At 40.9% G+C, this 24,251-nt stretch overlaps 1 protein-coding gene across 1 annotated transcript; it reads left to right on the top strand.

The window, feature by feature from the left end:
* Positions 1 to 5,014: 5,014 nt before the first annotated feature.
* Positions 5,015 to 17,559, top strand: CREG2 (cellular repressor of E1A stimulated genes 2). The gene is made up of 4 exons (XM_056556090.1): positions 5,015 to 6,103; positions 12,661 to 12,830; positions 14,082 to 14,195; positions 16,251 to 17,559. The coding sequence occupies exons 1-4, from the start codon at positions 5,651 to 5,653 to the stop codon at positions 16,390 to 16,392; spliced, it is 879 nt and encodes a 292-aa protein (XP_056412065.1). The 5' UTR covers positions 5,015 to 5,650; the 3' UTR covers positions 16,393 to 17,559.
* The last annotated feature ends 6,692 nt before the right edge of the window (positions 17,560 to 24,251 follow it).

Below are 24,251 nucleotides of genomic sequence, written 5' to 3'. Positions count from 1 at the left end.
TGGTTTTACATGACATGGCAGGGAAGCTATAACGTGAATCTACTGTATTACCAATCTCTTATATTTTCAATCTGTTAATCTAAACTATATTTTCATACACTTTCTGAGTGAAGAGAAGTGGTCTACAGTTCAGAATTCTCATTTCTTAGCCAGAACTGAGAGTGGTTACAAAAAGTATATGCAGGATAAAAGATGTTCGGGGTGTTCTTGGCGGGGAATCACCTCAGGTCCAACTTGAATGCTGGGCGCTCCACCGGAGTAGTGGGACATGGTAGTAGTGGAGAATTACTGTGTTAATTTTTTATTCTCCAAAGTACAGGTGCATACAAAGGTATAAGAAATCATACATGTGTACATAGAGCAATGGACGATGCGTTTCAAGATTTGGAATCCTCTCTTCATCAGGTCCCTCAGGCTCTCTCTTCATCATGGGACCTGAAGAAGAGAGGATTCCACCTCTTGAAATGCATGGAAGGATTAAGATTTTTTAATAGAAGTAATTTACAAATCTGTTTAACTTTCTGGCACCAGTTGATTTAAAAAAAAAAAGTTTTCCACAGGAGTAGGTAAAGATTTTCTTTTGTTGCTGTTTTGTTTTCCTTTATTTATCCTCAATAACTAAACCCCAAGGCCGAAGCCCGGGGTGTAAACCCCTATTGCTTACCCCTTAAAAATTAACTTTTATTGTTTATTGTTAAAAGATAATTCCCACAACAAAAAGATTAAAACTGACAACCAGGTGATCCAAGTGTAGCAGTGAGTGCGTTAAACAGGATCAATGTCCTCTCAAGTACTAGGTAGCCCTGCAGTGGCTGCCTATTCAGAGGATCACTCTGGTGTCGCTTAAAAAATATACACACAATTGCCGCCTCTACATGTTTCGCCGCCTTCGCGGCTTTCTCAAGAGGCAATGGTGGCAATGGCTCTTGAGAAAGCCGTGGAGGCGGCGAAACATGTAGAGGCGGCAATTGTGTGTATATTTTTTAAGCGACACCAGAGTGATCCTCTGAATAGGCAGCCACTGCAGGGCTACCTAGTACTTGAGAGGACATTGATCCTGTTTAACGCACTCACTGCTACACTTGGATCACCTGGTTGTCAGTTTTAATCTTTTTGTTGTGGGAATTATCTTTTAACAATAAATAATAAAAGTAAATTTTTAAGGGGTAAGCAATAGGGGTTTACACCCCGGGCTTCGGCCTTGGGGTTTAGTTATTGAGTTTGTATATGGCCCCTTACTACCCTAGGGTAGTTTGTTTAATATACCTTTATTTATCCTGCAATTTTTTAATAAACCTCACCACGTGTCACATTACACCTATCCATTGCTGTTAGCTTGCTTTTGACAAGATAGACGTGTCCTTTTACGCCAACAAAGGTGTTCACAAAGATCAAAAAAGTCTACTCTGTGCTTGTCATCTCACTCCTGCTGCTCTCCAGTTATAGACTTATTGCCTGCTGCCCAATTTATTGTCTTTTGCCTGTATACTCTATTGAAAAAAGCTCTGGGGCAGTGGCACAGTTCTTTAGGGGGCAGTGGTGCAGTTCATTATGTGGATAATGGCAAAGTTTATTAGGGGCACAGCTGCATAATTCATTGTTTGAGGAATACTTTGGCAATTCATTTATTCAGGGGCACAGTGGCATAAGTGTTGGGTTCAAGGTACAGTATGTGGCAATATAATATTTAGGGGTCACAGAATGTAGCAGTATTTTTTCAGGGTGCAGTATGTGGCAATATTATATTTAGGAGACACAGCTTTAGCAGCTTTGTTTTCAGGGTGCAGTGTGTGGCAATATTAAATCAGGTGTGCAATTTGACCATTTTTGGAGCTTGTATAGAGGGGGAGATCTAAGAGTCTTTTGGCAACAAACTCTGCACAGTAGAGACATAGCTGGAAGAAGAAGGGGGAAAATGGTCATTTTGATTGAATTAAGAAGAAAAGGAAAAGTGAACAGCTCCAAACAGAGAAGATGTCACCTGTGACTTCTGGATGTAAATATTTATTCTGCCTCTTCCTGCATTTGATCAGTGCTGTAGTCTCTCTATAATCTGTAGTGAGATGATGGCTGGAACCTAGTTTTTAAAGCTACATTTCTTCCAGCAACTTACGACAACAGGGAGTGCCTTTTTCTTACATGGTAGAGCAGTTCGTAGGTGTAAAACCAGGCCTTAGCATTCAGACTTGGATGAATAAGTGGACCTTAAAGAGTACCTGTCATATCCACAAAGAAAAATTGATATATGTTTCTCAGTACCTAATCCTGATCATGTACATATAATTATTATGTGTTCAGCACCTATATTTCTCTCACAAATACCTTCATTCTGTTGTTCACTTGGTTTTTCATCCTGTGCTTTAAAGGAGGCATGTCAGTTTCTTGCCCTCATTCTGCATGACTCATCTTCATCCCTAAATCTGCTGTGCTGTGCTGGGTCCAATCACTGCAGGCTGCTCTGTAATCCCCTCTTCTCTCTATTTTCATGCTGCAGTCTGATAGTAAAGGGGCGAGCAAAGAGGAGTGCTAGTCTTGTCCTCGCTTACAGGACTTTGTCTCAGCCTGTGTATAACCTTGGACAAAGATGATGCTGCAGCTGGACAAGATTATGTTCTGGATGGTGTTTTTATAATCCAAAATTTCTATAAAAAGCAAATAACATTTTCTTATAAAGTATATTAGAACAATTAATGTTTTGCCTATATGTGCAGCATATATAAAGTGCTTGAATCTGAAAGTGGGCATTTAAAAGCAATTGGGTACACCTGCAGTACATAAAAGTGCTTTTCGAGACAATGGTGTTGGCTTTTTTTCTAAATACAGTGTGCTCTGCTTATGGCATTTGACAATTTTACTGTTGGCTTCTCTTTAGAACTTGAAAAATACCAAATAAAAAATGACATTAAAACGCTTGCAAAAAAATAAAAATAAAATGTGAGGCCTATGGAAATAAAAAAAAAGGATTGTCTTCCTAAGTTATTTTAAAAAAGTAGTATTGTGAATTTTTTTTTAATCCTGTTGTGCCCTGGCTAAAAAAACAAACAAACATTAACTCACCTTCCTCCATTCCCCCGCTATAGCTCTTTGGTCCTCCGGTCTCCTTCCTTCTTCTGTGTGCACGGATCATCACATTGTAGTCAGCGTATCGCCGGTCGCAGAAATGTCTCACCTTTGCCGGTGATAGGCTGAGTGCAGTGTCATTTAAGGAGCCCGAGCAGAAGGGAGAAGGCAGGGCCGAGGCTCCTTGCATAACACTGCGCACAGTACATTCTTTTTTGCATCAGTACTTTACTATGTGTCAGATCTCTATAGTAATTGACTGAGAAATTGAATAGGGCTGAACTGTAATGCCAGATACAGCACATGCAAGAAAACAGAATTGAAATGCAAAGAAAATTATTACAACAGTCCCTCATGTTATGATGGGCTCTTGTTTCATCACACATGGTCTTTTCTGGGCATTGTTATATTAAACCACACTTATATGTGCATTAGTCACAACATTCAGCATTGTGCTACTTTAGTCACAAGTACTTTCTTGTGGTGCTTGAGTAAGTAGCTAATGTCAATTTCAAGTATGTATCCATCAACATTAGTTTCAATAGTAGTACCGGGCACTCCAGAGTGCTACTGATCTTTCAATTTGAGCAGATGACTCTTCCAGCTACAATACTTTTGGGGTACTAAACATCCAGTCCACTTTGTTAAAATATCGTCTGAGACTTTATCTTTATTTCTGATGTCCAATATGCTGTGCCCATACTCATGGAGAACAGTCTTCAACTACAGGCTTAGACAGTTTCATACCATGCACCTTAAGGACCTTGTCCATTGTAACGCCCCACGGGTGTGGACCCACTTTTCATAAGTTGCAGCCGGCCAGGCAGACATAATGGGGCAAACTAAGATCAAAGATAGTGTTAGCAGAGCTAAAAAAGGTGTATATTAGCTGAGAAGATGCTGTGAGAACCGCTAGTCAAGATGGTTACAGTTGCAGACAGGATCAGAGACTCAGGTATAGCAGACAGACAGGATCAGGGAGCTTAGCAATACAGGAAACAAAACCTTGCTGAGGCCAGGAACAGCAGGTGTGGCAGGTTTATATAGGGAGTGCCAAGCAGGGATAGGAGGAGGATCCATTAGTGAGTGTCTCTATAAGATTCACTCAGTGCGGGGTCCCTGGAGGACACAGCAGGAACTGCAACAGAAGACACTCCAGAACAGCGAGACCAGGAAGCCGAAAGATACATGGCACAGGAGGATGTCACCTGGCGCTGGTAAGGACAGGACACATAGAATGCTACTGGTTGCCAACTGGTTACACCCATTAATTTTATAAATCTTTGGTGGTCTTAGCAACATTACCACCACCGATCAAAACTTCTCACATATCTCTATCTACCCCCTGTTCTAGTTTCCATTCTAAATGGGTTTATTTAAAAAAAAAAGAAAAAAAAAGAACTACATTTCTTGAACACTCAACTCAATCCATCCACCCACCCCATCACATTCTGTGGAATGTAAATGACCTGTACTACTTAACCCTTGAGTTGTATCTTATGAACTGAAGGTTCCCAGGTTTTTCTGATTTACTGCTTTTGCTGAGTTTTAATATATTACATATTTGCGTCCTCTACTATTATGTCTATAGACTAGATTTGACTTTATATTTCTATTTTGAAATGTCTATACTTTTTATATTGTCTTTTGTGGTGGCCCAGTACGGAAGGTGTTACCCCGTACCCTTGCTGCCCTGTCATGCAGCCTCCCTACAGTGTCCCCTGGGCCCCCTTGCATCTGCCCCCCCATGAAAATATGTTTCTAATGTAATATACCATGTAATGTGTTCAGAAAGCATTGTCATTTTAAGACTGTTTACCATGTGACTTGTCATGTGATTGTTACCCAGGAGGTACCAGTGACCAGGGGATCCCAGGGGTGACCTATGGGCTCCCTGCAAATCTCCCCCATATAAGCCCTGGGTGGAGCTTCTCTCTCTCTTTTCCTTACAAGTCTTTGCTGAGGTCAGGTCGAGTCCTAGAGAGTGTCCAGAGTCATTGGAGGCCTCAAGTCCAGTCTGCAGCCACAGTCAATTGCAAGTAAGCCTCAGGCACAGTATTGTCAGTCATCAGTCAAGTCAGTTACAGTCATCATTTGTCAATCAACGTGTCGTGCACTAAAACTGTCCAAATCTACTAGAAGTCCCAGCAAGCCCTTAAGGTCTCTGAGCCACTGGTCACCTCCGTGGGCCCTGGCTGAACTGTATAGACGTAATCATCTGTCTACCCTCAGTAAAGCTACCGTTATCTGTAACTTGGCATTGGAGTCATTATTGCCCCCGTGCCTAGCCCAGGATCCAGCGGTATATCTTCGGGTGGTATCAAGGATAAACCGCATCCTGGTGTCACGAATACAAGGGGTTAATGCCATCTGTCCCTAGGGTAACAACATCTGCCCTCATCACATCCCGTTACCACACTTTGTTTGGAAAAAGTGAAGAATATAGAAATAAAAAATACAGCTATACAATTCTTCTGCATGACATAGACCGGATTTGCCCAGTAGATGGTGCTCACAGTCTTGTGTGCGAAAATACCTCATTGTCTCAGCAAGGCGAATGTAGAATCCAGCATCATTTGCCTGGCACAAAATGTCTGAGTCCAGCTTCAAGTGCAGAACAACTGCTTGTTCATCTTACATGCTGTGGCTGGTGGGATTCAGTATTCTCTCTTATTCTCGCGGATATGTGATTGTAAATTCAGTGTCATGGTCGGTCACCAATGAGGTAGAAGAAGAATTGGACAGCTCTTCCACTGAAGATGCTTTACCAGCACTACTAGAAGACACGATCAGCATGTGGAAGCAGAGCTATCCAGCTTCAGCTTACAAGGAGGAAAGGGAGATGAAGTCCAGGCCAGGGCCTGATGTGTCCAAACAGATGATCTCGCCATCCAGGATGTTCTCCTACAAGAGAGAGAGCAGCACGGTCACCGAAAGCCCTTCTTCTCTAGCTGTCCTCCAGCAAAGGCTGCTCACCAATGCCAGAATATTAGCCCACAAAAGCAAATGGGGGACCCTGGCAACTCTTTCCACCCAGGAGACTGTAAGTGCTTTGTGTCTGCAATACAACTACATTCATACATACCTGATGTTCAGAGTTCATTCTCTCAGTCTGCATCTGCTCTACGGTTATGTATATATGTATATATGTGCCTCAATGAGATCTTCTGTCTGACATGTGCAGCTCTATACACAAATCACGCTTTCATGTTAAACAGATAATGTTTGCGAATCCATTATATATTTATTTTTGTAATTTTAGTTGATTCAATGATTTTTATTTTTTTTTTACTTACGAAAATATATGATTTTATAACAAATCTCTTTAAAATATCCTTTTAAAACAAATCGAGTCTGGTGCCCCTGGAGGAGACAAAGACAACATGCAACTCTTACAGCATCTCTAAATACATCTCCAGACTGTGTATAACATTGGTTATCCCTTTATCTAGAGAGGAGGGAGTTTCTTTGTATTAGTATTCAGAAAGAACAGGGAACGTCGTTACGAGACACCAAACCAAATTTTTTAGTTTCTTGCTGTAAATGAACAAAAAAAAAGTTAAAGTGTGAACGTATTTCTCTAAGCTTACGTGGTTTTCTTTTCACTGTGAGATTGAGGAGGATTGGTTATATATGGGGCAGTTATCAGTGGCCACAGTACAAACTGTTATATTTCAGTAATTTTTTATTAGAGACAGTGACATGGAATGAATGAAAAAAATACCTTAAAATATGCTTAACATAGAGACCCAATTTAAATGAAAAGTCTTTTATTTTTACTTTTTTAATTTTTTATAAAGCCCTTTGACCTTTTTGGGGACTGGTCCATTTCAGGCAATTTTAAGGGGTTGACTGCCAGTTACAGAAAATCAGCTAAACATGAAAACAAAAACAACCAAAACTTACCTGTTAAAGGGGTACTCCGGTGAAAAACAAATTTTTTTTTTAAATCAGAAGAAAGTTAAACAGATTTGTAAATTATGAAGAAAGCAGGTAGATGCCAGCGATTAAGAAACTTCACCTTTATTAGATCCACATTAAAATCATCGACATGGAGAGACTTCAATAAGACAAACGATTAAAATCCCAGGAATCAGCGCCAAGCATGACGCGTTTCAGGTCATGTGACCTTTCATCAGATGCATGGTGGGAAGCAGAGGGGAGAGGGAATATATCCCAGCCTCCTGATGGAACAGGTGAGTAAAAGTTACGAACCAGGGATTAACCCTATATGCTCCAAAAAACAAATGTAAATTACTTCTATTAAGAAATCAGCTGCTGTATGCTCCAGGGGAAATTGAGTTGTTCTTTTCTGTCTGACCACAAGTGCTCTTTGCTGACACCTCTGTCCATGTCAGGAACTGTCCGGAGCAGGAACAAATCCCCATAACAATATATTCTGCCACATTGTCTGAGCACAGATCACCTCAATCATCCAGGTTTAAGTAGGTGCACTTCTTGTAATTCCAACTCAGGGAAACAATCCAATTCGCTCAGTCCTCCATTAGATATGTACCATCACTCACTGTTCACACTTCTAAAAAATAATCGCATATCCTCTTTAGTTGCAATGCTTCAGCATACATGCACTTGAAGGTCTACTCCGCTGCTCAGCGTTTAGAACAAGCTGTTCCGGACGCTGGAGCCGGCACCGGGGGCTTGTGATGTAATAACCCCCCTCACATAGGCTTGCATTGAGGGGGCGGGGCGTGATAACATGAGGGGGCTGGGTTATGACATGACGAGCTCCCGGCTCCGGCTCCAGCGTTCGGAACAGTTGGTTCCAAACACTGAGCAGCGGAGTACTCCTTTAAACCATAGATTTAAAAGTCTCTCTACAGTACACACACTCCGTATCTTAGTGTTTTCTTATAATTAAAGTTCACTTTGCACGTGTGGTTCACTCTCCATTCATAAGGTTAGTCTATCCTTAGACATTTATTTGTAGTAGTAGATAAATCAGTGTTAGTTGGTTAAGGTACCATTCACATTCACGTTTATCTTTCACAGTTGGTGACATGAAGATTAATCAATTCAGATGCATTGTGATATGAAAACTCTTAGTTTTTTCAACATGTCTCTAGATGTTAGTGAACCGCATCACATAAACATTGTAGGAAGAAGGTCACAGTGCACTATTATATAGAGGGACATTTATCAATGTTTGCTTATGTAGTCTTTTTTTTAGTGATTTTTTCCTTACTTTTTTTTTGCTTATGTGTGACTTATTTATCAACTGCTTTCAGCCTGTTGATAATTTTCTTTCACGTAAGCAATTTTTCCTTTTTTACTTTGGTAGTAGCTTTTTCTGCTCCATGTTTGAGCTGGAGTAAATTTAGTCAATTTTTAACCTTGTTGCGACTTTTTTTGCGCAGTTGCGACTGTCGCAGTTGATAAATACCCGACTAAAGCAAATACATTTTGAAAAATTTACTACGTAAGCAAGTTTGAATTTTCTTGCTTTTCTTGTTCTTCATGCAAATTGTCTCACGAAAACAAATGTAGTCGCAGTTGCGACAATTTTGCGACAGTTATAGTAAAGAAAACCTGACTAAACCCGTTGATAAATGTCCATCATAGAGTCCACCGGCAATCCACACAGTTAGATTTGTAGGTAAACCTGTACTCCTGGGCTTGCTTCGTGGTACAGTGCCAGCTACTGTCCATCCAAGTTAAGGTTTCTCACTGCCCGTTCATCAGGAATCCATTTGACAGTGTTTAGGGTACTTTAACAATTCATCTAGCTGTTTGCAGCATGGCATGTGGCTCTGATGGGGACCATCCCCATAAATCCCCTATAACAAACCTCTCCTGCTCTGGACAGTTCCTGACATAGACAGAGGTGTCAGCAGAGAGCACGGTGATCACACTGAAAAGAACAACAAAGAACTCAACTTCCTCTGTAGTATACAGCAGCTGCTAAGAACTGGAATGATTCAGATTTTTTAATAGAAGTAATTTACAAATCTGTTTAACTTTCTGGAACCAGGTGATTTGAAATGAAAATAAATAAATAAAAGTTCTCACATAGAGGGACATTTATCAATGTTTGCTTATGTATTCTTTTTTTTAGTAATTTTTTCCTTACTTTTTTTTTGCTTATGTGTGACGTATTTATCAACTGGTTTCAGACTGTTGATAATTTTCTTTCACGTAAGCAATTTTTCCTTTTTTACTTTGGTAGTAGCTTTTTCTGCTCCATGTTTGAGCTGGAGTAAATTTAGTCAATTTTTAACGCTGTTGCGACTTTTTTTTGCGCAGTTGCGACTGTCGCAGTTAATAAATACCTGACTACCCGTAGTCCATTTTAAAATTATTACTACATAGTAAATTTTAGGAAAACTTGCTTTTCTCGCTTTCCAGTCAAAATGTCGCACGAAAAATCGTGTAGTCGCAGTTGCGACAATTTTGCGACAATTATAGTAAAGAAAACCTGACTAAACCTGTTGATAAATGTCCATAATAGTCTTTATTTCATGCAGTGATGAATTGCACATACAACTTTGTGACCAGTGAACCCTGTTACTGGCCTAAGTGATGCTAGTGTAAAGCATGACACCACCGAGGGCAGTGATTGGCTGCTGCAGTCAGGTGGGTTGAGCAGGGGTACTTAACTGACAGACATCAATCCAAACCTAGTCCGCAATTGTCTGGACCAGCAAGCAACACCAATGCCCCAAAGCTGCCTGTCTGCCCAAGCTGGTTTAGGGAACCAGCGAGAGGGGTTATCCGCTCTACCTGCATTTAACTGAATGGGTACCTTCATACAACCTAATAGCCAAAGCAAGAGAACACTCTGCTCCCCACCAGCTACTCAGCGCTTGCCCTACATTGTGGCTGCACAATTAGCACTGCTTGCATCATTCTGTTCTGGCCAGGCCTGACTAGAAGAGGCCCGATCAGTGGAGCAAAGCAGGATCAGGGCAGGTGAGTATTTCCAGGGGGAAAGTCCTGTTCCCCAACCTGTAGCTCTCCCAACTACAGCTCCCATCTACAGCTCTGTGCAATACTGAATATGGGGGTTGTAGTTTGCAACATCTGGACAGTCACAGGTTGGGGACAACCAAAGTGGCACAGTTCATTAGGGGCACTGATTTTTTGGGGGGCACTGGCAATCATTAGGTAAGCAGTAGCACAGGTCATTAGGGGGCATTTGCACAGTTATTTTGGGGAACAGGGGCACAGTGTATCGGCAGGCAGTGACCCAGTTATTTAGGGGTGCAATGGCAAAATTTATTAAGGGGCAATGGCCTAGTTCATTAGAGGAGAGTGGCACTGCTCTTTGGGGGAGCTGTGGCACAGTTGTTTAGGGACCAGTGACACAGGTTATTAGGGGGTAGTGGCACAGTTCATTATGGGAGCAGGAGCACAGTTCATTAATAGGCAGAGGTACAGTTCATTAGAGGAGCAGTGGCTTAGTTTATTATGGGAGCAGTAGCACAGTTCATTAAGGGAGCAGTGGTACAGATCATTAAGGGAGCAGTAGCACAGTTCATTAGGGGGACAGTGGCACAGTTCATTATGGGAGCAGGGGCACAGTTCATTAATAGGCAGTGGTACAGTTCATTAACCCCTTAAGGACTCCGCCCATTTTCCCCTTAAAGGGGTACTCTGGTGGGAAAACTTTTTTTTTAAATCAACTGGTGCTAGAAAGTTAAACAGATTTGTAAATTACTTCTATTAAGAAATCTTAATCCTTCCAGTACTTATTAGCTGCTAAATACTACAGAGGAAATTATTTTCTTTTTTGGAACACAGTGCTCTCTGCTGATACCATGAGCCTAGAGCTCTCTGCTGACATCTCTGTCCATTTTAGGAACTGTCCAGAGCAGCATATGTTTGCTATGGGATTTTCTCCTACTCTGGACAGTTACTAAAATGGACAGAGATGTCAGCATAGAGCCTTGTGCTTGTGATGTCAGCAGAGAGCTCTGTGTTCCAAAAAGAAAAGAATTTCCTCTGTAGTATTCAGCAGCTGATAAGTACTGGAAGGATTAAGATTTTTTTAATAGAAGCAATTTACAAATCTGTTTAACTTTCTGCCACCAGTTGATTTAAAAAAAAAAAAAAAAGATATCCACCAGAGTACGCCTTTAATGACTCAAAACAATCTTCGTTTTTTCCTCCTGATCTTCTAAAAATCATAACGCGTTCAATTTTGCACCTACATTCCCATATAAGGTCTTGTTTTTTGTGTCACCAATTGTACATTGTAATGACATTACTTATTTTATAACATAATCTGCAGCGGAAAAAGAAATTATTTGTGGCATGAAATGAAAAGAAAAAACACCATTTTGCAAATTTTTAGGGCTTCTGTTTCTACACAGTGCACTTTTTGGTAAAAATTACACATTATATTTATTCTCTAGGTCCATACGGTTACAGGGATACCCAATTTATGTAGGTTTTATTGTTTTTACTACTTTAAAAAAAATTACAACTACATGCACCAAAATTAGTATGTTTAAAATTGTCATATTCTGACCCCTATCACCTTTTTATTTTTCCACATATGGGGCTATATGAGGGCTTATTTTTTGTGCCGTAGTCTGTAGTTTTTATTGATACCATTTTTATTTTTATTGGACTTTTTGATTGCTTTTTATTAATATTTTTATGGTATATGAAGTGACCAAAAATTCTCAATTTTGGACTTTTTTTTACATGTACGCCATTGACTGTGCGGTTTAGGTAACATTATATTTTAATAGTTCGGACATTTACGCATGCAGCAGTACCACATATGATTTTTTTTATTACATTATTTTATTTAAAAAATAGGAAAAGGGGGCTCTGCTGCTCTAGCCTGCTGCGCAGGAATGGAGCAGTAGATCGCCGATCAGAAGACGAGGAGGCAGGTGAGGCGATTCTGTCACGATAGTCCCGATCAACTCTGCTGAGCAGCTGGGATAGTTTCACTTTCAGTTTATACGCCGCGATCAACTTTGATCATGACGTCTAAATGGTTAATGCCAGGCCGAATGGACTTCCTCAGGACACCCCTGAGTAAGTCGCTTGCGACGGAACGCGTGGGGTTTCTGTGGCCCCGTTCCTGCTCTACAATCTGGATCACTGGCTCCCGTTTGGTTTGCTATGCTTGCATATGGAATGTTTTTACTTTGTCTTTATTTTTGGCTAGATTGTGTTCAAATTGGTTCTGCATTATGACCTTGCACATACTATAGCCCTTAATATCATCATACATATCATTTTACACATTAGCACAGTACAAGGTACTCATTATTTCCACACGTCTATTGTATTTTTTTGTGCACTGTGTCATACCTATGCAGCATAGTAATTAGGAGCATTGTGTATGACCTATTATTATACTGCAGGACGGGGTTATATCTCGGGAGTGGGGGGTTTATGGCCCTGCCCTCAGATAGCGTTCTGGCTCTTAATGAGCATTTTAAATGTTTTTAATTTTTTTATGTGACCATCATGTATGTTGTTTTTGATATTTAATAAAATCATGTGACATAATTGTTAATACAGTGTTGTGCACTATTTATGCTTTTCTTGGAGGGGGCTATTTTGCTGAAACACTCACATACGTGTCTTGTATGTGTCATCTTCTTTTTTTCCTGTTTCTAGATACAAGGAGTGCCTTTTGGCCAAGTTCTACTAACCAGCGATGGCCCTGTGGATAACAGTACTGGAGTTCCATACTTTTATGTTACTCCAAAGTCAAGCTTTATTACCGATTTGATGAAGAATCCAGTTGTATCGTTCACATTTGCAGATCCAAATGGTGATATTTGCAGGTAATAAAAGTAATTTGTATAGGGAGAATTGTTTTAAAAGAACCTTTCAGGTTCCCATGGCTTCAACTGTAAGCCCCGGGATCTAACGAGCAGAGAATGACATTCTGAGACTGTCCTCCTAAGCTCTGAGTAATTAGACGGGGCTCTAGACTTTAGGAGGCCTTAGGCCAAACTTGTGTATAAGTGTATTGGGAGGAAACGGTAGGAGGATTGGGTAGTGTTGGGTTGGTAGTTCCCCTCCATTAAAAGGGTTCTCCGGTGCTTAGACATCTTATAAGATGCCTGATCGCGGGAGTCCCTCCGTTGGGGACCTCCGTGATCTTGCACGTGGCACCCCGTTTGTAATCAGTCCCTGTTGTAATCGTGTTCGCTCCGGGTGATAGCTATCATGCCCCCTCCCGTAGGCTTGCATTGAGGAGCGGAGCGTGACGTCACACGGGGGCGGAGGCGTGACGTCACAAGCCGTCGGCCCTGTGGTCGCCGGTAATCAGACCCGGAGGGAACATGCTCCGGGGACTGATTACAAACGGGGTGCCGCATGCAAGATCACGGGGGTCCCCAGCGGCGGGACTCTCGCGATCAGGCATCTTATCCCCTATCCTTTGGATAGGGGATAAGATGTCTAAGCACCGGAGTACCCCTTTAAGTAGAGGCAGGTAGATACATAGGTAGGAAATCCCCTGTAGGTAGGTACACAGGTAGGAAATTCTGCTATTAGGTAGGTACACAGGTAGGGAATCCTCCCAGTAAATAGGTAAACAGGTAGGGATTTCCCTCAGTAGGTAGGTACGCAGGTAGGGAATCTCCCCAGTAGATAGATATACAAGTAGGGAATCCCCCACTAGGAAGTAAGGGAATCCCCCCCCCAGTAGGTGGGTAAGGAATTCCCCCCTCAACCCCCATAGGTCAATTATATAGGTAGATGCCCCCAAATATAATAAACATCTCACCTTTCTTATAGTAATACTGTACAATAACAAAGAGAGAGACTGTCAACCTTAACATATGAAAATTGTGTACCTCAGTCTCACTGGAACAATATTATAAAAAGAACCTGTCAGGTCCCTGGGGCCTCACAGATGGGCCCCAGCACCTATAAGGTGAGGAAAATAGTTTTAGAATGCAGTTTCCCTCAGCTTTATGCGATGCTGCACAGAGCTGAAAAACAACTTTATACTGGGTACATCATTAATGGTGTTGTTTTTTCATGTAGACCCTGAAATAACGCATTTGATCTTGATGTATTTACAGAGAGACTATTACAGACCCACAGGATCCACAGTGTGCTGCATTAACACTAATAGGCCAAGTGATGAATGTACAACCAGATGAAGAAGAATTTGCCAAGAAAGCACTATTCTCCAGGTAGTAACTTTGTGTTAACCTAAAATGATAAGTACCACACTGGTCAAATATTAAAGGGGTATTTCCATCTGAAGAAGTTATCCCCTATTCCACCAAGCCCCAGAACAGGGGCAAAATTGTCCCCTGAATGAATGGTGTGCACCATGTAAGTAAGGCAAGTACTCCAATCATTCATGGGGACACTGAGCATAGACAATTTCTGTACTTTGCAATGTTTGGCAGCATCATAGAGAATGAGGAGTGGATAACCTCTTAAATGGGAATACCCCATTTATAAATCAGAAGTTGGATCAATTACCTCAAATGGGTACCATCACTTTAAAAAAACTTTGACGTGTTGTACAGAGACATCAAAAGTTTTGTCGGTCGGGATCCAGGGACTCAGACCCGACCAATCAAAACTTATGATGTGTCTGTACAAATCCCTAGAATAAGCTGGTAGGAGAGCGTGTGAAGCAAAACAAACTTACACTTTAAGTCTATGGGATTGTCTCGTCAGCCGCACTTTTTTCCCACTGACGTGACATGTAAATGTCCCTGGTTGGCTCACAGGGGTTATGTCTTAAGAAATATACAAGAAAAGTCCACACGTACTGTACATGGTCCTGCAATGCAGATTATGAGGTGTAGCTACTTGTCCTTAAGCCTGGGCCAGATCCTAATACAGGTAAGAGGATTTTTACTATGAAGTCTATGTTTAATAGAATTACATCAACTGTCTGGTCAAGAAATGTTGACATTAATGCCTTTCCTTGGGTGCTGGACTAGGGTTCAAGGCTCGGTGGGATGTTTTCCTCTAACACAGAAGCCTTAGACCTTAAACGGTACTTTAGTTAAAGTGCATGACTAGGCCCGATCCCCTGAGGGGAGAAATCAGCTAGTACATCCTCTACGTCTCATCTCTATTTGTACTTCTCAATTACTCTCCAGGTGTGCTGGGTTTCTATAGGGGCTAATTAAATTAACTCCTCCCAGTGTCCTTGAATGTTCCGAGTAATATTTAATTGTACCAGGAAAGTGCAAGAAAAGTGTTAGTAGGTGTCAGCATTGTTTAGCTTATGCAGCTAAATGTAGTGTAAGTGGGTGCTAACCTTTTACTACTGCCAGTAATGCTGGTACAAGTAGTAAAAAGTACATAGGAATAAAAAAAAATTCTCAGCAGATAAATCAGATAGCCACCAGAAACCCAGCCATAGATAGTGCTCTGGGACACTAAGACACGGTATATATCCCTCTAAACATTAGTTCTTTCTTAACTTATTCTAATGTAAATGGTGCACATATTTTGTAAATACCTGCTTTGAACTTAAAGGAGTAGTCCAGTGGTGATTCAGTGGTGAGCAACTTATCCCCTATCCTAAGGATAGGGGATAAGTTGCAGATCGCGGGGGGTCCGACCGCTGGGGCCCCCTGCGATCTCCTGTACGGAGCCCCGACAGCCCGCGGGAAGGGGGCGTGTCGACCTCCGCACGAGGCGGCGGCCGACACGCCCCCTCAATACAACTCTATGGCAGAGCCGAAGCGCTGCCTTCGGCAATCTCCGGCTCTGCCATTGAGATGTATTGAGGGGGCGTGTCGGCCACCGCTTCGTGCGGGGGTCGACACCCGCTATCTCGGCGGAGAGCCGGGGCCCCGTACAGAGAGATCGCAGGGGGCCCCAGCGGTCGGACCCCCCGCGATCTCAAACTTATCCCCTATCCTTAGGATAGGGGATAAGTTTTTCACCACTGGACTACCCCTTTAAAACATAATATAAAACAGTCGGTTTAGTAAATTGATCATATATGCTTACCTGTGAATGTAATATTGGGTCGGCCAATAACAATAACAATAACTATACGAGACAGGCAGAACTCTTTTAAAATTGTCTAGTAGAAATCTGATGCATTTTGCTTAGTAAATCTCCTCTTCTTTTTTCTCAAAACTAATGCTGTCAACTGTTGGCTGAGAACCCCTTTGCATTGTGATATATTTCTTACGTTTCTTAACAATTCATTTCTGACCTAGCTTACCAGCTCTGAAATAAAGCTTAATTTTATCTTATATCTTTCATAGACATCCTGTTATGAGAAAGTGGTCTCAGAGTTTCAACTGCCTCCTAATGAAGATGAACATAGAGTACATCTATGTAACAGACTGTTATGGAGGAGTGTACAGCCTGCCACTGGAAGAGTATTACAAAGTGAATTCAAAATGAAATGGAAATGTCCCTTTCTTCTTCACTGTTACTGTATATAGCATGCCATCCACTTGACAACAGTCTATAATACTGCAACAGAAAGGCTGACATCTACATCATCTACATACTTACAACTAGTATTATTGCACTGAAGCCGTTGTTGTCTTTCTTAACTACAGTTTATCACTGTAAATGTGTTTCAGGGGGTATACATCTGCTCAAGTATTTTGTCCATTGTGCTAAAACTTTTCAATTTCAACATGAACAAAAACAGTATTTGTGTTTCTGGAAAAATATGCTGGGGATAAGGCAAATATGATCAAAGACTTTACATACTAACTAAAGTATTATGGTTTATTCACATCACAAATTTTACCCTCCAATGCACGTATACTCCAATATGTAAACCTACATGGAAAGCCATTGGCCATATTCATTTCAATGACCTGAATGTAGTAAGGGAGTGACTATGTTGGCCTCAGTTTCTGAACGTGCGTTAAGTTTTTACTCAGATCCAAGTGCAGTAAACCACACTTTTGAATCCATGTAAAAACTTGTGTTTGTGCGGGAAAATGACCTGAAAGTAGTCACTAGCTAAGTTTGAGCCATTGAAGTGAATGAGACCCGTGTAGGTATACGTCAGAAGCTGATTTTGACAGGTTGCCGGCGTATACACACATCGGAGGGCCAAATCCTGATGTGAACCTACCCTTAGATCCTATAGTAGTCTATTGACTAGAACAGATGTGACTTGTTCAATTTTTCAGTAAGAGTCTTAAGGTACATATACAAGTAACATCTAATTTTGCCTGTTTGAGTGTTTGGGCCAATTATAAGACAAATTTATTCAACAGCACTTTCTGAAAACAAGAGGGCAGGAGTTGGTAAATCGGTATAGATATTTTGCAGCAATGCTATTTTGGCCCTATTTAGATGACCAGTCATCCATACTGCTATGGGTGCCTTAATCCTTAAGTCTAAAGGGGAGAAAAGGGAGAGCGCTTCTTGGTGTGATAAAAGAGATACTCAGTATAAAAATGAAATAAGACAGCAGCTCATCAGTTGTGTAACGTCATACACAACAATTGTAAGCGCATCAAGAGGTAGTGTATCCGGAGCCCTCCGGCTAGGCAAGGTATTCAATCCGTCTGGCTTCAAGGAGAACGCCAGCTCCACGTGGCGCAGGATACAAAAGGAATGGAGATCAGATAAAATCGAGGTAGTTTATTTCCCAAGATGCAACGCGTTTCGCTGGGGGAAAGCAGCTTCATCAGGCATCTGATGAAGCTGCTTTCCCGCAGCGAAACGCGTTGCATCTTGGGAAATAAACTACCTCGATTTTATCTGATCTCCATTCCTTTTGTATCCTGTGCCACGTGGAGCCGGCATTCTCCTTGAAGCCAGACCGATTTAATCCTTAAGTGTAAAGCTTATATTTTCAGTTCAGTCGACAGTATGCTTTAGATAAGGGTGTTGCAGGATTGTTAGCACAGTTACAACTGTTCTGCACCTGCAAAGTGTTATTAAATGCTCTTTGTAACTATATTTATGTTGTCCTTACCACGGGCATCATCAACTAGTCACAGAGATGCTGGTTACAATGATGTATTACTTATGTCAGTGAATTCAGTCATTCAGAAAATATCTAGAACTGCAAGTACAGTGTCACTTCCCCATTCACCAGCCACAGCCTATACACAGTATAGCCAGAAAGGTGTCAGTCAGTGACGGGTGGACAGAGGGAGTGGCTCCTCATGAACATCCAGGGCTATTAAGCATGTGCACATGATGGGAAGAACTACTTCCCTGTGCTCAGTGTATTAGCTACAAACAGGGATATTATCAGAATCATGCATAAAATGAGGAAAGCGATACACTGGTCTGATCGTTTATGTTACCCTCAGATAGGATAGTATAGTGACAGATTCCCTTGAAGAATTGAATTAAAGGGATTTTCCCACCTCAGCACTTTATCTGGTAGAGTGTTCTGAGCTATGTGACTATGTAGTGACTTATACATGTAAAATGTGCTATTTTAAGTTATCCCCTGAGCCCATTGCTGCATCTTGGGTGGTTTACTTATGCATCCAGGTCTGAAGTCTGGCATGTGGCCACAGAACAGAGCAGCATGTTGGGATCTTAGACACAAGCAGACCAAGCTTTGCCTATCAAAGTCTAAGACCATGCTGCTGGTACACCACAGTATACTGTATTTGCTGGAATACTATTTTGATGATATCCTGATATATACCAGTAGCAAAATGTGATGTAAATGGGGCCTTAGATGATACAAATACCCAAAGGTTGTCTTTCTTGCAAACACGAATGAATGTAAAGGACACATATGAATGTAACACATCCTTAGATCTACATGGAAAACACTGAACCTCTTTGTTCATTCTGACTTTATATGGTCTCCCTAAATTATTCATGACACCCTATAGCTGCAGCAGGGGAGGAGAAAACAGGATTTACTACAAAAACAAAACAAGGAGCACACTAAATATATATGCTAATCTAACTTCTACCATTATTCTTTGGTCAGTATGTTATTGATGGAGGTAAAATGAGCATTCTGGGATAAGATAGAAAAGATTTATGTATTTTTAATGAGAGTATGAATATGTAGTTGTTTTGCTTTAGACTATCCCGCATGCAGCATGTTATACAGTAGAAGCTGCTAAACTTTAAAGACATACAGTTTTGTGAGAAAAGATGCAGTAAAAATAAGGATCTTTTTACATTACTGTACAGTTCCTGTATGTGCTGGGAAAATTTCTAGTAAATAAAGTAACTTCTAGTAAAGAAAGTAACTTCTAGTAAATATATTCAAAGACCCACAGTCTGTGTGGTATAGGTTAGGGGTTATGTTTATTTCCACATTAGCACAGTCTACAAGTTTAACCCTTTCCCGACCCATGACATACATGTACGTCATGGGTCGGCTCTCATTCTATAACGCGGGGCCACACCGTGGCCCTGCGTCATAGTGGGTCGGGCCCGACATCTAGCAACGGCCAGGACCCGTGGCTAATAGTGCGCGGCACTGATCGTGGTGCCACGCGCTATTAACCCTTTAGACGCAGCGTTCAAAGTTGATCGCCGCATCTAAAGTGAAAGTTAATAAGTGCCGGTTAGCTCAGGGGGCTGTTCGGGATCGCCGCAGTGAAATTGCGAGGGTCCGCTTGCCTGCCTCCTGGTGTCCGAACAGCCCAATGAATGCTCAGTGCCTGAGATCCAGGCATGAGCAGTCAAGCAGCAGAATCATTGATCAATGGTTTCCTATGAGAAACCATTGATCAATGTAAAAGTTCAGTGTGTGCAGTGTTATAGCCCCTATGGGAGCTATAACAGTGCAAAAAAAAATTGAAAAAAAAGTTAATAAAGATCATTTAACCCCTTCCCTAATAAAAGTTTGAATCACCCTCCTTTTCCCATAAAACAAAAAAAAAATGCGTAAATAAAAAAAAACATATGTGGTATCGCCGGGTGAGGAAATCTCCAAATTATAAAAATATATTGTTAATTAAACCGCATGGTCAATGGCGTACGGGCAAAGAAATTCCAATGTCAAAAATAGCATATTTTTGGTCACTTTTTATATCATGAAAAAAATGAATAAAAAGCAAACATAATGTCCGGTGATTACAAAAATGGTACCGCTAAAAACTTCATACCGGCCCTGACATGGAAAAATAAAAAAGTTATAGGGGTCAGAAGATGACAATTTTAAATGTATAAATTTTCCTGCATGTAGTTATGATTTTTTCCAGAAGTACGACAAAATCAAACCTTTATAAGTAGGGTATCATTTTAATCATATGGACCTTCAGAATAAATATAAAGTGTCATTGTTTCCGAAAAATGTACTGCGTAGAAACGGAAGCCCCCAAAAGTTACAAAATGGAGATTTTTCTTCAATCTTGTCGCACAATGTTTTTTTTCCCGTTTTGCTGTAGATTTTTGAGTAAAATGACTGATGTCATTACAAAGTAGAATTGGTGGTGCAAAAAATAAGCGATCATAAGGATTTTTAGGTGCAAAACTGAAAGAGTTATGTTTTTTTAAAGGTAAGGAGGAAAAAATGAAAGTGCAAAAACTGAAAAACCCCGGGTCATGAAGGGGTTAATAGATATATAGACATAGTAGGCCTTAGAACCTCTATAACACATAGGTGTCACAGTTACCATCGACTGCAGCAGCTGAGCTCTATGTTATCTCCAGCCCCAGCTGTTGCAGTGGAATGTCAGCTATATATTACAGCTGGTACCTGCTACTGAGGCTATACCCATGACATCCACTAGATGTACCTGTATGCCCATTTTCATAAGTTCAAAAGCAAAATAGATGCATAATCATGTCCAAATAGGGAAAGGCTAAATCAAATAATTACAAGTAATTCTGAATCTTTTCTTGCAAAATTATCAATCTGCTCAGATCCTCCTGTATTATAACATAATGCCCAACAATACAGTAGTATATATATCTAAAGTTTTCTAAGGAAAACGTAACCTACAAAATGCCTACCTACAGATAAATTGCAAAAAGGGAGCTTGTGAGTCCCTTGCCTTTTGACTCCTTCTTAGGCTAGGGCTACACAATCACATTATTTATTTTATTAGAGTTGTGATATGGCATTTAAAATAATAGCCAAATTGCAGAGAAGTTGCAAGCAGATCGCAATTACATGTCACTTGCATTGATGGCAATGGTAAGAAAGTCATGTGCAAAACCTTGTGTTAAGACCTGCCATCAAAATCCATCAAAAAGGATTTTTTTGCGATTGCCACAGTCATGTTTAGCAAATTGCAATGCAACCACACTGACAATCATTGGATGTAATGTGACAATGTGACTTCATGTCAGGCAAACAATATTGCCATGTAGCCCTAGCTTAAAGGGGTATTCCAGGAATTTGTTTTATTTGACTATGCTACAGGGGCTGTAAAGATAGTGTAGTTCATAATATAGTGTCTGTACCTGTGTGTGACTGTTTTCTCACAATTCTTCTGGGATTTTCACCCCAATATTTATTTATAACAGCATACAAAATGACTGTTGTCTCAGATTTTTTCCAGCTTGCAATGCGGCCGAGACCTGACTCACTAGTCAGCTAATGACAGGGAGACTGTCTGCTTCAATGGGTGGAGGGATCAATCTGCAACTAATGCAACAAATGTAGGCACCCTGATTGAAAATCACAGGTCTTTTGTTTCAATGGGTGGGGTGGCTGATGTGTGGGAGGGAGGAATGGAATTGTGGGATTTGTAGTAAAAAAAAGAAGTCAAACAGCAAATACAAGTTCACAAAAAGTTAGCCACAGCATTATGGTAATCTCACAACATAGCCATTTAGCCCCAAGACAAGCGCAGATCCTTCCTAAGCATGTCAATCACTGTCTGCCAGGTACATACTAAAATCACCTTATGGTGGATAACCCCTTTAAGTACAGAGATAGGTCTTTTTTGACAGAAGGTCATACAAAACAGAAAGAAAAGCTTGATTTTTAGTTTATAGTGCAGCTTTTTAGGTATATTTGTATCCACTATGTCCTGATTCAGAGAGAACTCATATAGGTAACAGGAACTCTACACCCTTTAAATTTTTTTCTTATACTGGTTTTGTAATAATTTGCTATACCGCACTCTGCAAATGTTCTGCTTAATCTTCCCTTGTCTACAATATTTATTGTGTTTAAAATCCTTTCAAGTTCTGGACATATTTCAACAATGAATATTTCTAAACCCTGTGGCACTTGTTCTACCAACCGGTATTGTATTCTATGAATGGAGCTGTTGTCTGCAGAAAAATAGACTGAGTAATGCCTTCTTCAAGGACTGATCTACATGTGAAGATGGTGTTCAGCTGTTGTTCTGGTTCTCCCAACCTGTTCTATTAAAGGGGAAAAACATTTTATTTATTTTTTTAAATCAACTAGTGCCAGAAAGTTAAACAGATTTGTAAAATCTTAATCCTTCTAGTACTTATCAGCTGCTGTATGCTCCAAAGAACTTCCTCTGTAGTATACAGCAGCTGATAAGTACTGGAAGTATTAAGATTTTTTTTATAAAAGTCTCAGGAACTGTCCAGAGCAGGAGCAAATGCCCACTGCAAACCTATCCTGCTCCAGACAGTTCCTGAGACAGACAGAGGTGTCAGCAGAGAGCACTGTGGTCAGACAGAAAATAAATTAAAAAAGAAAAGAACTTCCTCTGTAGTATTTAGCAGCTGATATGTACTGGAAGGATTAAGATTTTTTAATAGAAGTAATTTACAAATCTGTTTAACTTTCTGGCACCAGTTGATTTAAAAAAAAAATTTCACCCGAGTACCCCTTTTAGTCCCCTTCACACAGCAGTATTTGGGTCAGTATTTTGCATCAGTATTTGTAAGCCAAAACCAAGAGTGGGTCAAAAAGACAAACCAAAAGATGTAAATGTTTGCATCATGTTTTTTCCCTATAGTTTTAATACTGATTTTAGCTAAACACTGCCCTGTAAAAACAGCCTTTGTAAGCCAAAACCAGGTGTGAGTCAGAAATATGAAAGAGGTACAAATCTTTTAATTACATTTTTTACTCTAGCTTTCATTTCTGATTTTGCCATACAAATACTAATGCAAAAATACTGACCAAAATACTGAAGTGGAAATTGGCCTTAGGCTAGGTTCTTCAAAGTTTTCAATTTGACTTCAAGCAGTGTGAAACCAAGCTGAATTATACAGTGTGGTATTTGCAGCATCGTAGTCACTTATGTGAGGTCCCAGGCTTAAATGGTCACTGTCAGATACAATAATGTTTTATATGTTGTACATCTTGGCAAATCATTAGCCTTTCTAATATACTTCATAAGAAAATTTTATTTCCTTTTTATAGAAATCATTACTTATAAAATCATTCCTTTGTCCAAGCTGAAGCACAGGCATGGACAAAGTCCAGTAAGTGAGGGCAAGCTAGAATGATGATTTGTTAAATACAAATAAACTTAAGTCCATACTTGTGTCTCAGTTATGTTATACATGTGGTATGGGGTGTGACATGCAGGGAAGATGGAATTACCCTAGGGGCAGATGGCATTAACCGTGTCTATTCGTGATGCCAGGGCGTGGTTTATCCTCAATATCACCTGAAGGTATACCGCTGGATCCTGGGCTAGGCACGGGGGCAATAATGACTCTGACGCCAAGTTACGGACAACGGTAGCTTTAGTGAATGACAGATGGAACAGTCTATAGAGTTCAGCCAAGCCACGGAGGTGACCAGTGACTTCAGAGACCTTAAAGGGGTACTCTGCCTCTAGACATCTTATGCCCTATCCAAAGGATAGGGGATAAGATGTCTGATCCCGGGGGTCCCACCATTGGGGACCCCTAGGATCTCGGCTGCAGAACCCCGCTGTCATTACTGCACAGAGCAAACTCGCTCTGTGCATAATGACGGGCGATACAGGGGCCGGAGCATCATGATGTCACAGCTCCGCCCCCTAGTGACGTCACGACCCGCCCCTTAATACAAGTCTATGCACCATTTCTCAATGTCACTCCGCATTCAGATCCAATAGAATCTTCGCCTGACAGTAGCTTCGGTCTTATGGATTCCAAAGTGTCCCGAATGGTCATGGCATGCATTGAGGACCATCTCCACGTCTCTTCGGGGAACCAGAATCTGGTGAAGTCGATTACCAGAGACAGGATCCAAAGAATTTCGGTACAACAGTCCTTTATGCACAAAGTCATTTCCTCTGTTGCCACAGACGTTTCAACTCATAATCACACTGGGCCCAGCGTGGACAGGTTGGTACCTTTTTCGCAAGAAAGTAGTCCAACAGATCCCCCATGACTCGACTTTCATCCTGAAGAGTCTTCCAGGTGTACAGGTC

The sequence above is a fragment of the Hyla sarda genome, chromosome 2, assembly GCF_029499605.1.
Source record: "Hyla sarda isolate aHylSar1 chromosome 2, aHylSar1.hap1, whole genome shotgun sequence".
Classification (NCBI taxonomy): Eukaryota; Metazoa; Chordata; class Amphibia; order Anura; family Hylidae; genus Hyla; species Hyla sarda.
This window is presented reverse-complemented; position numbering and strand designations above follow the sequence as displayed.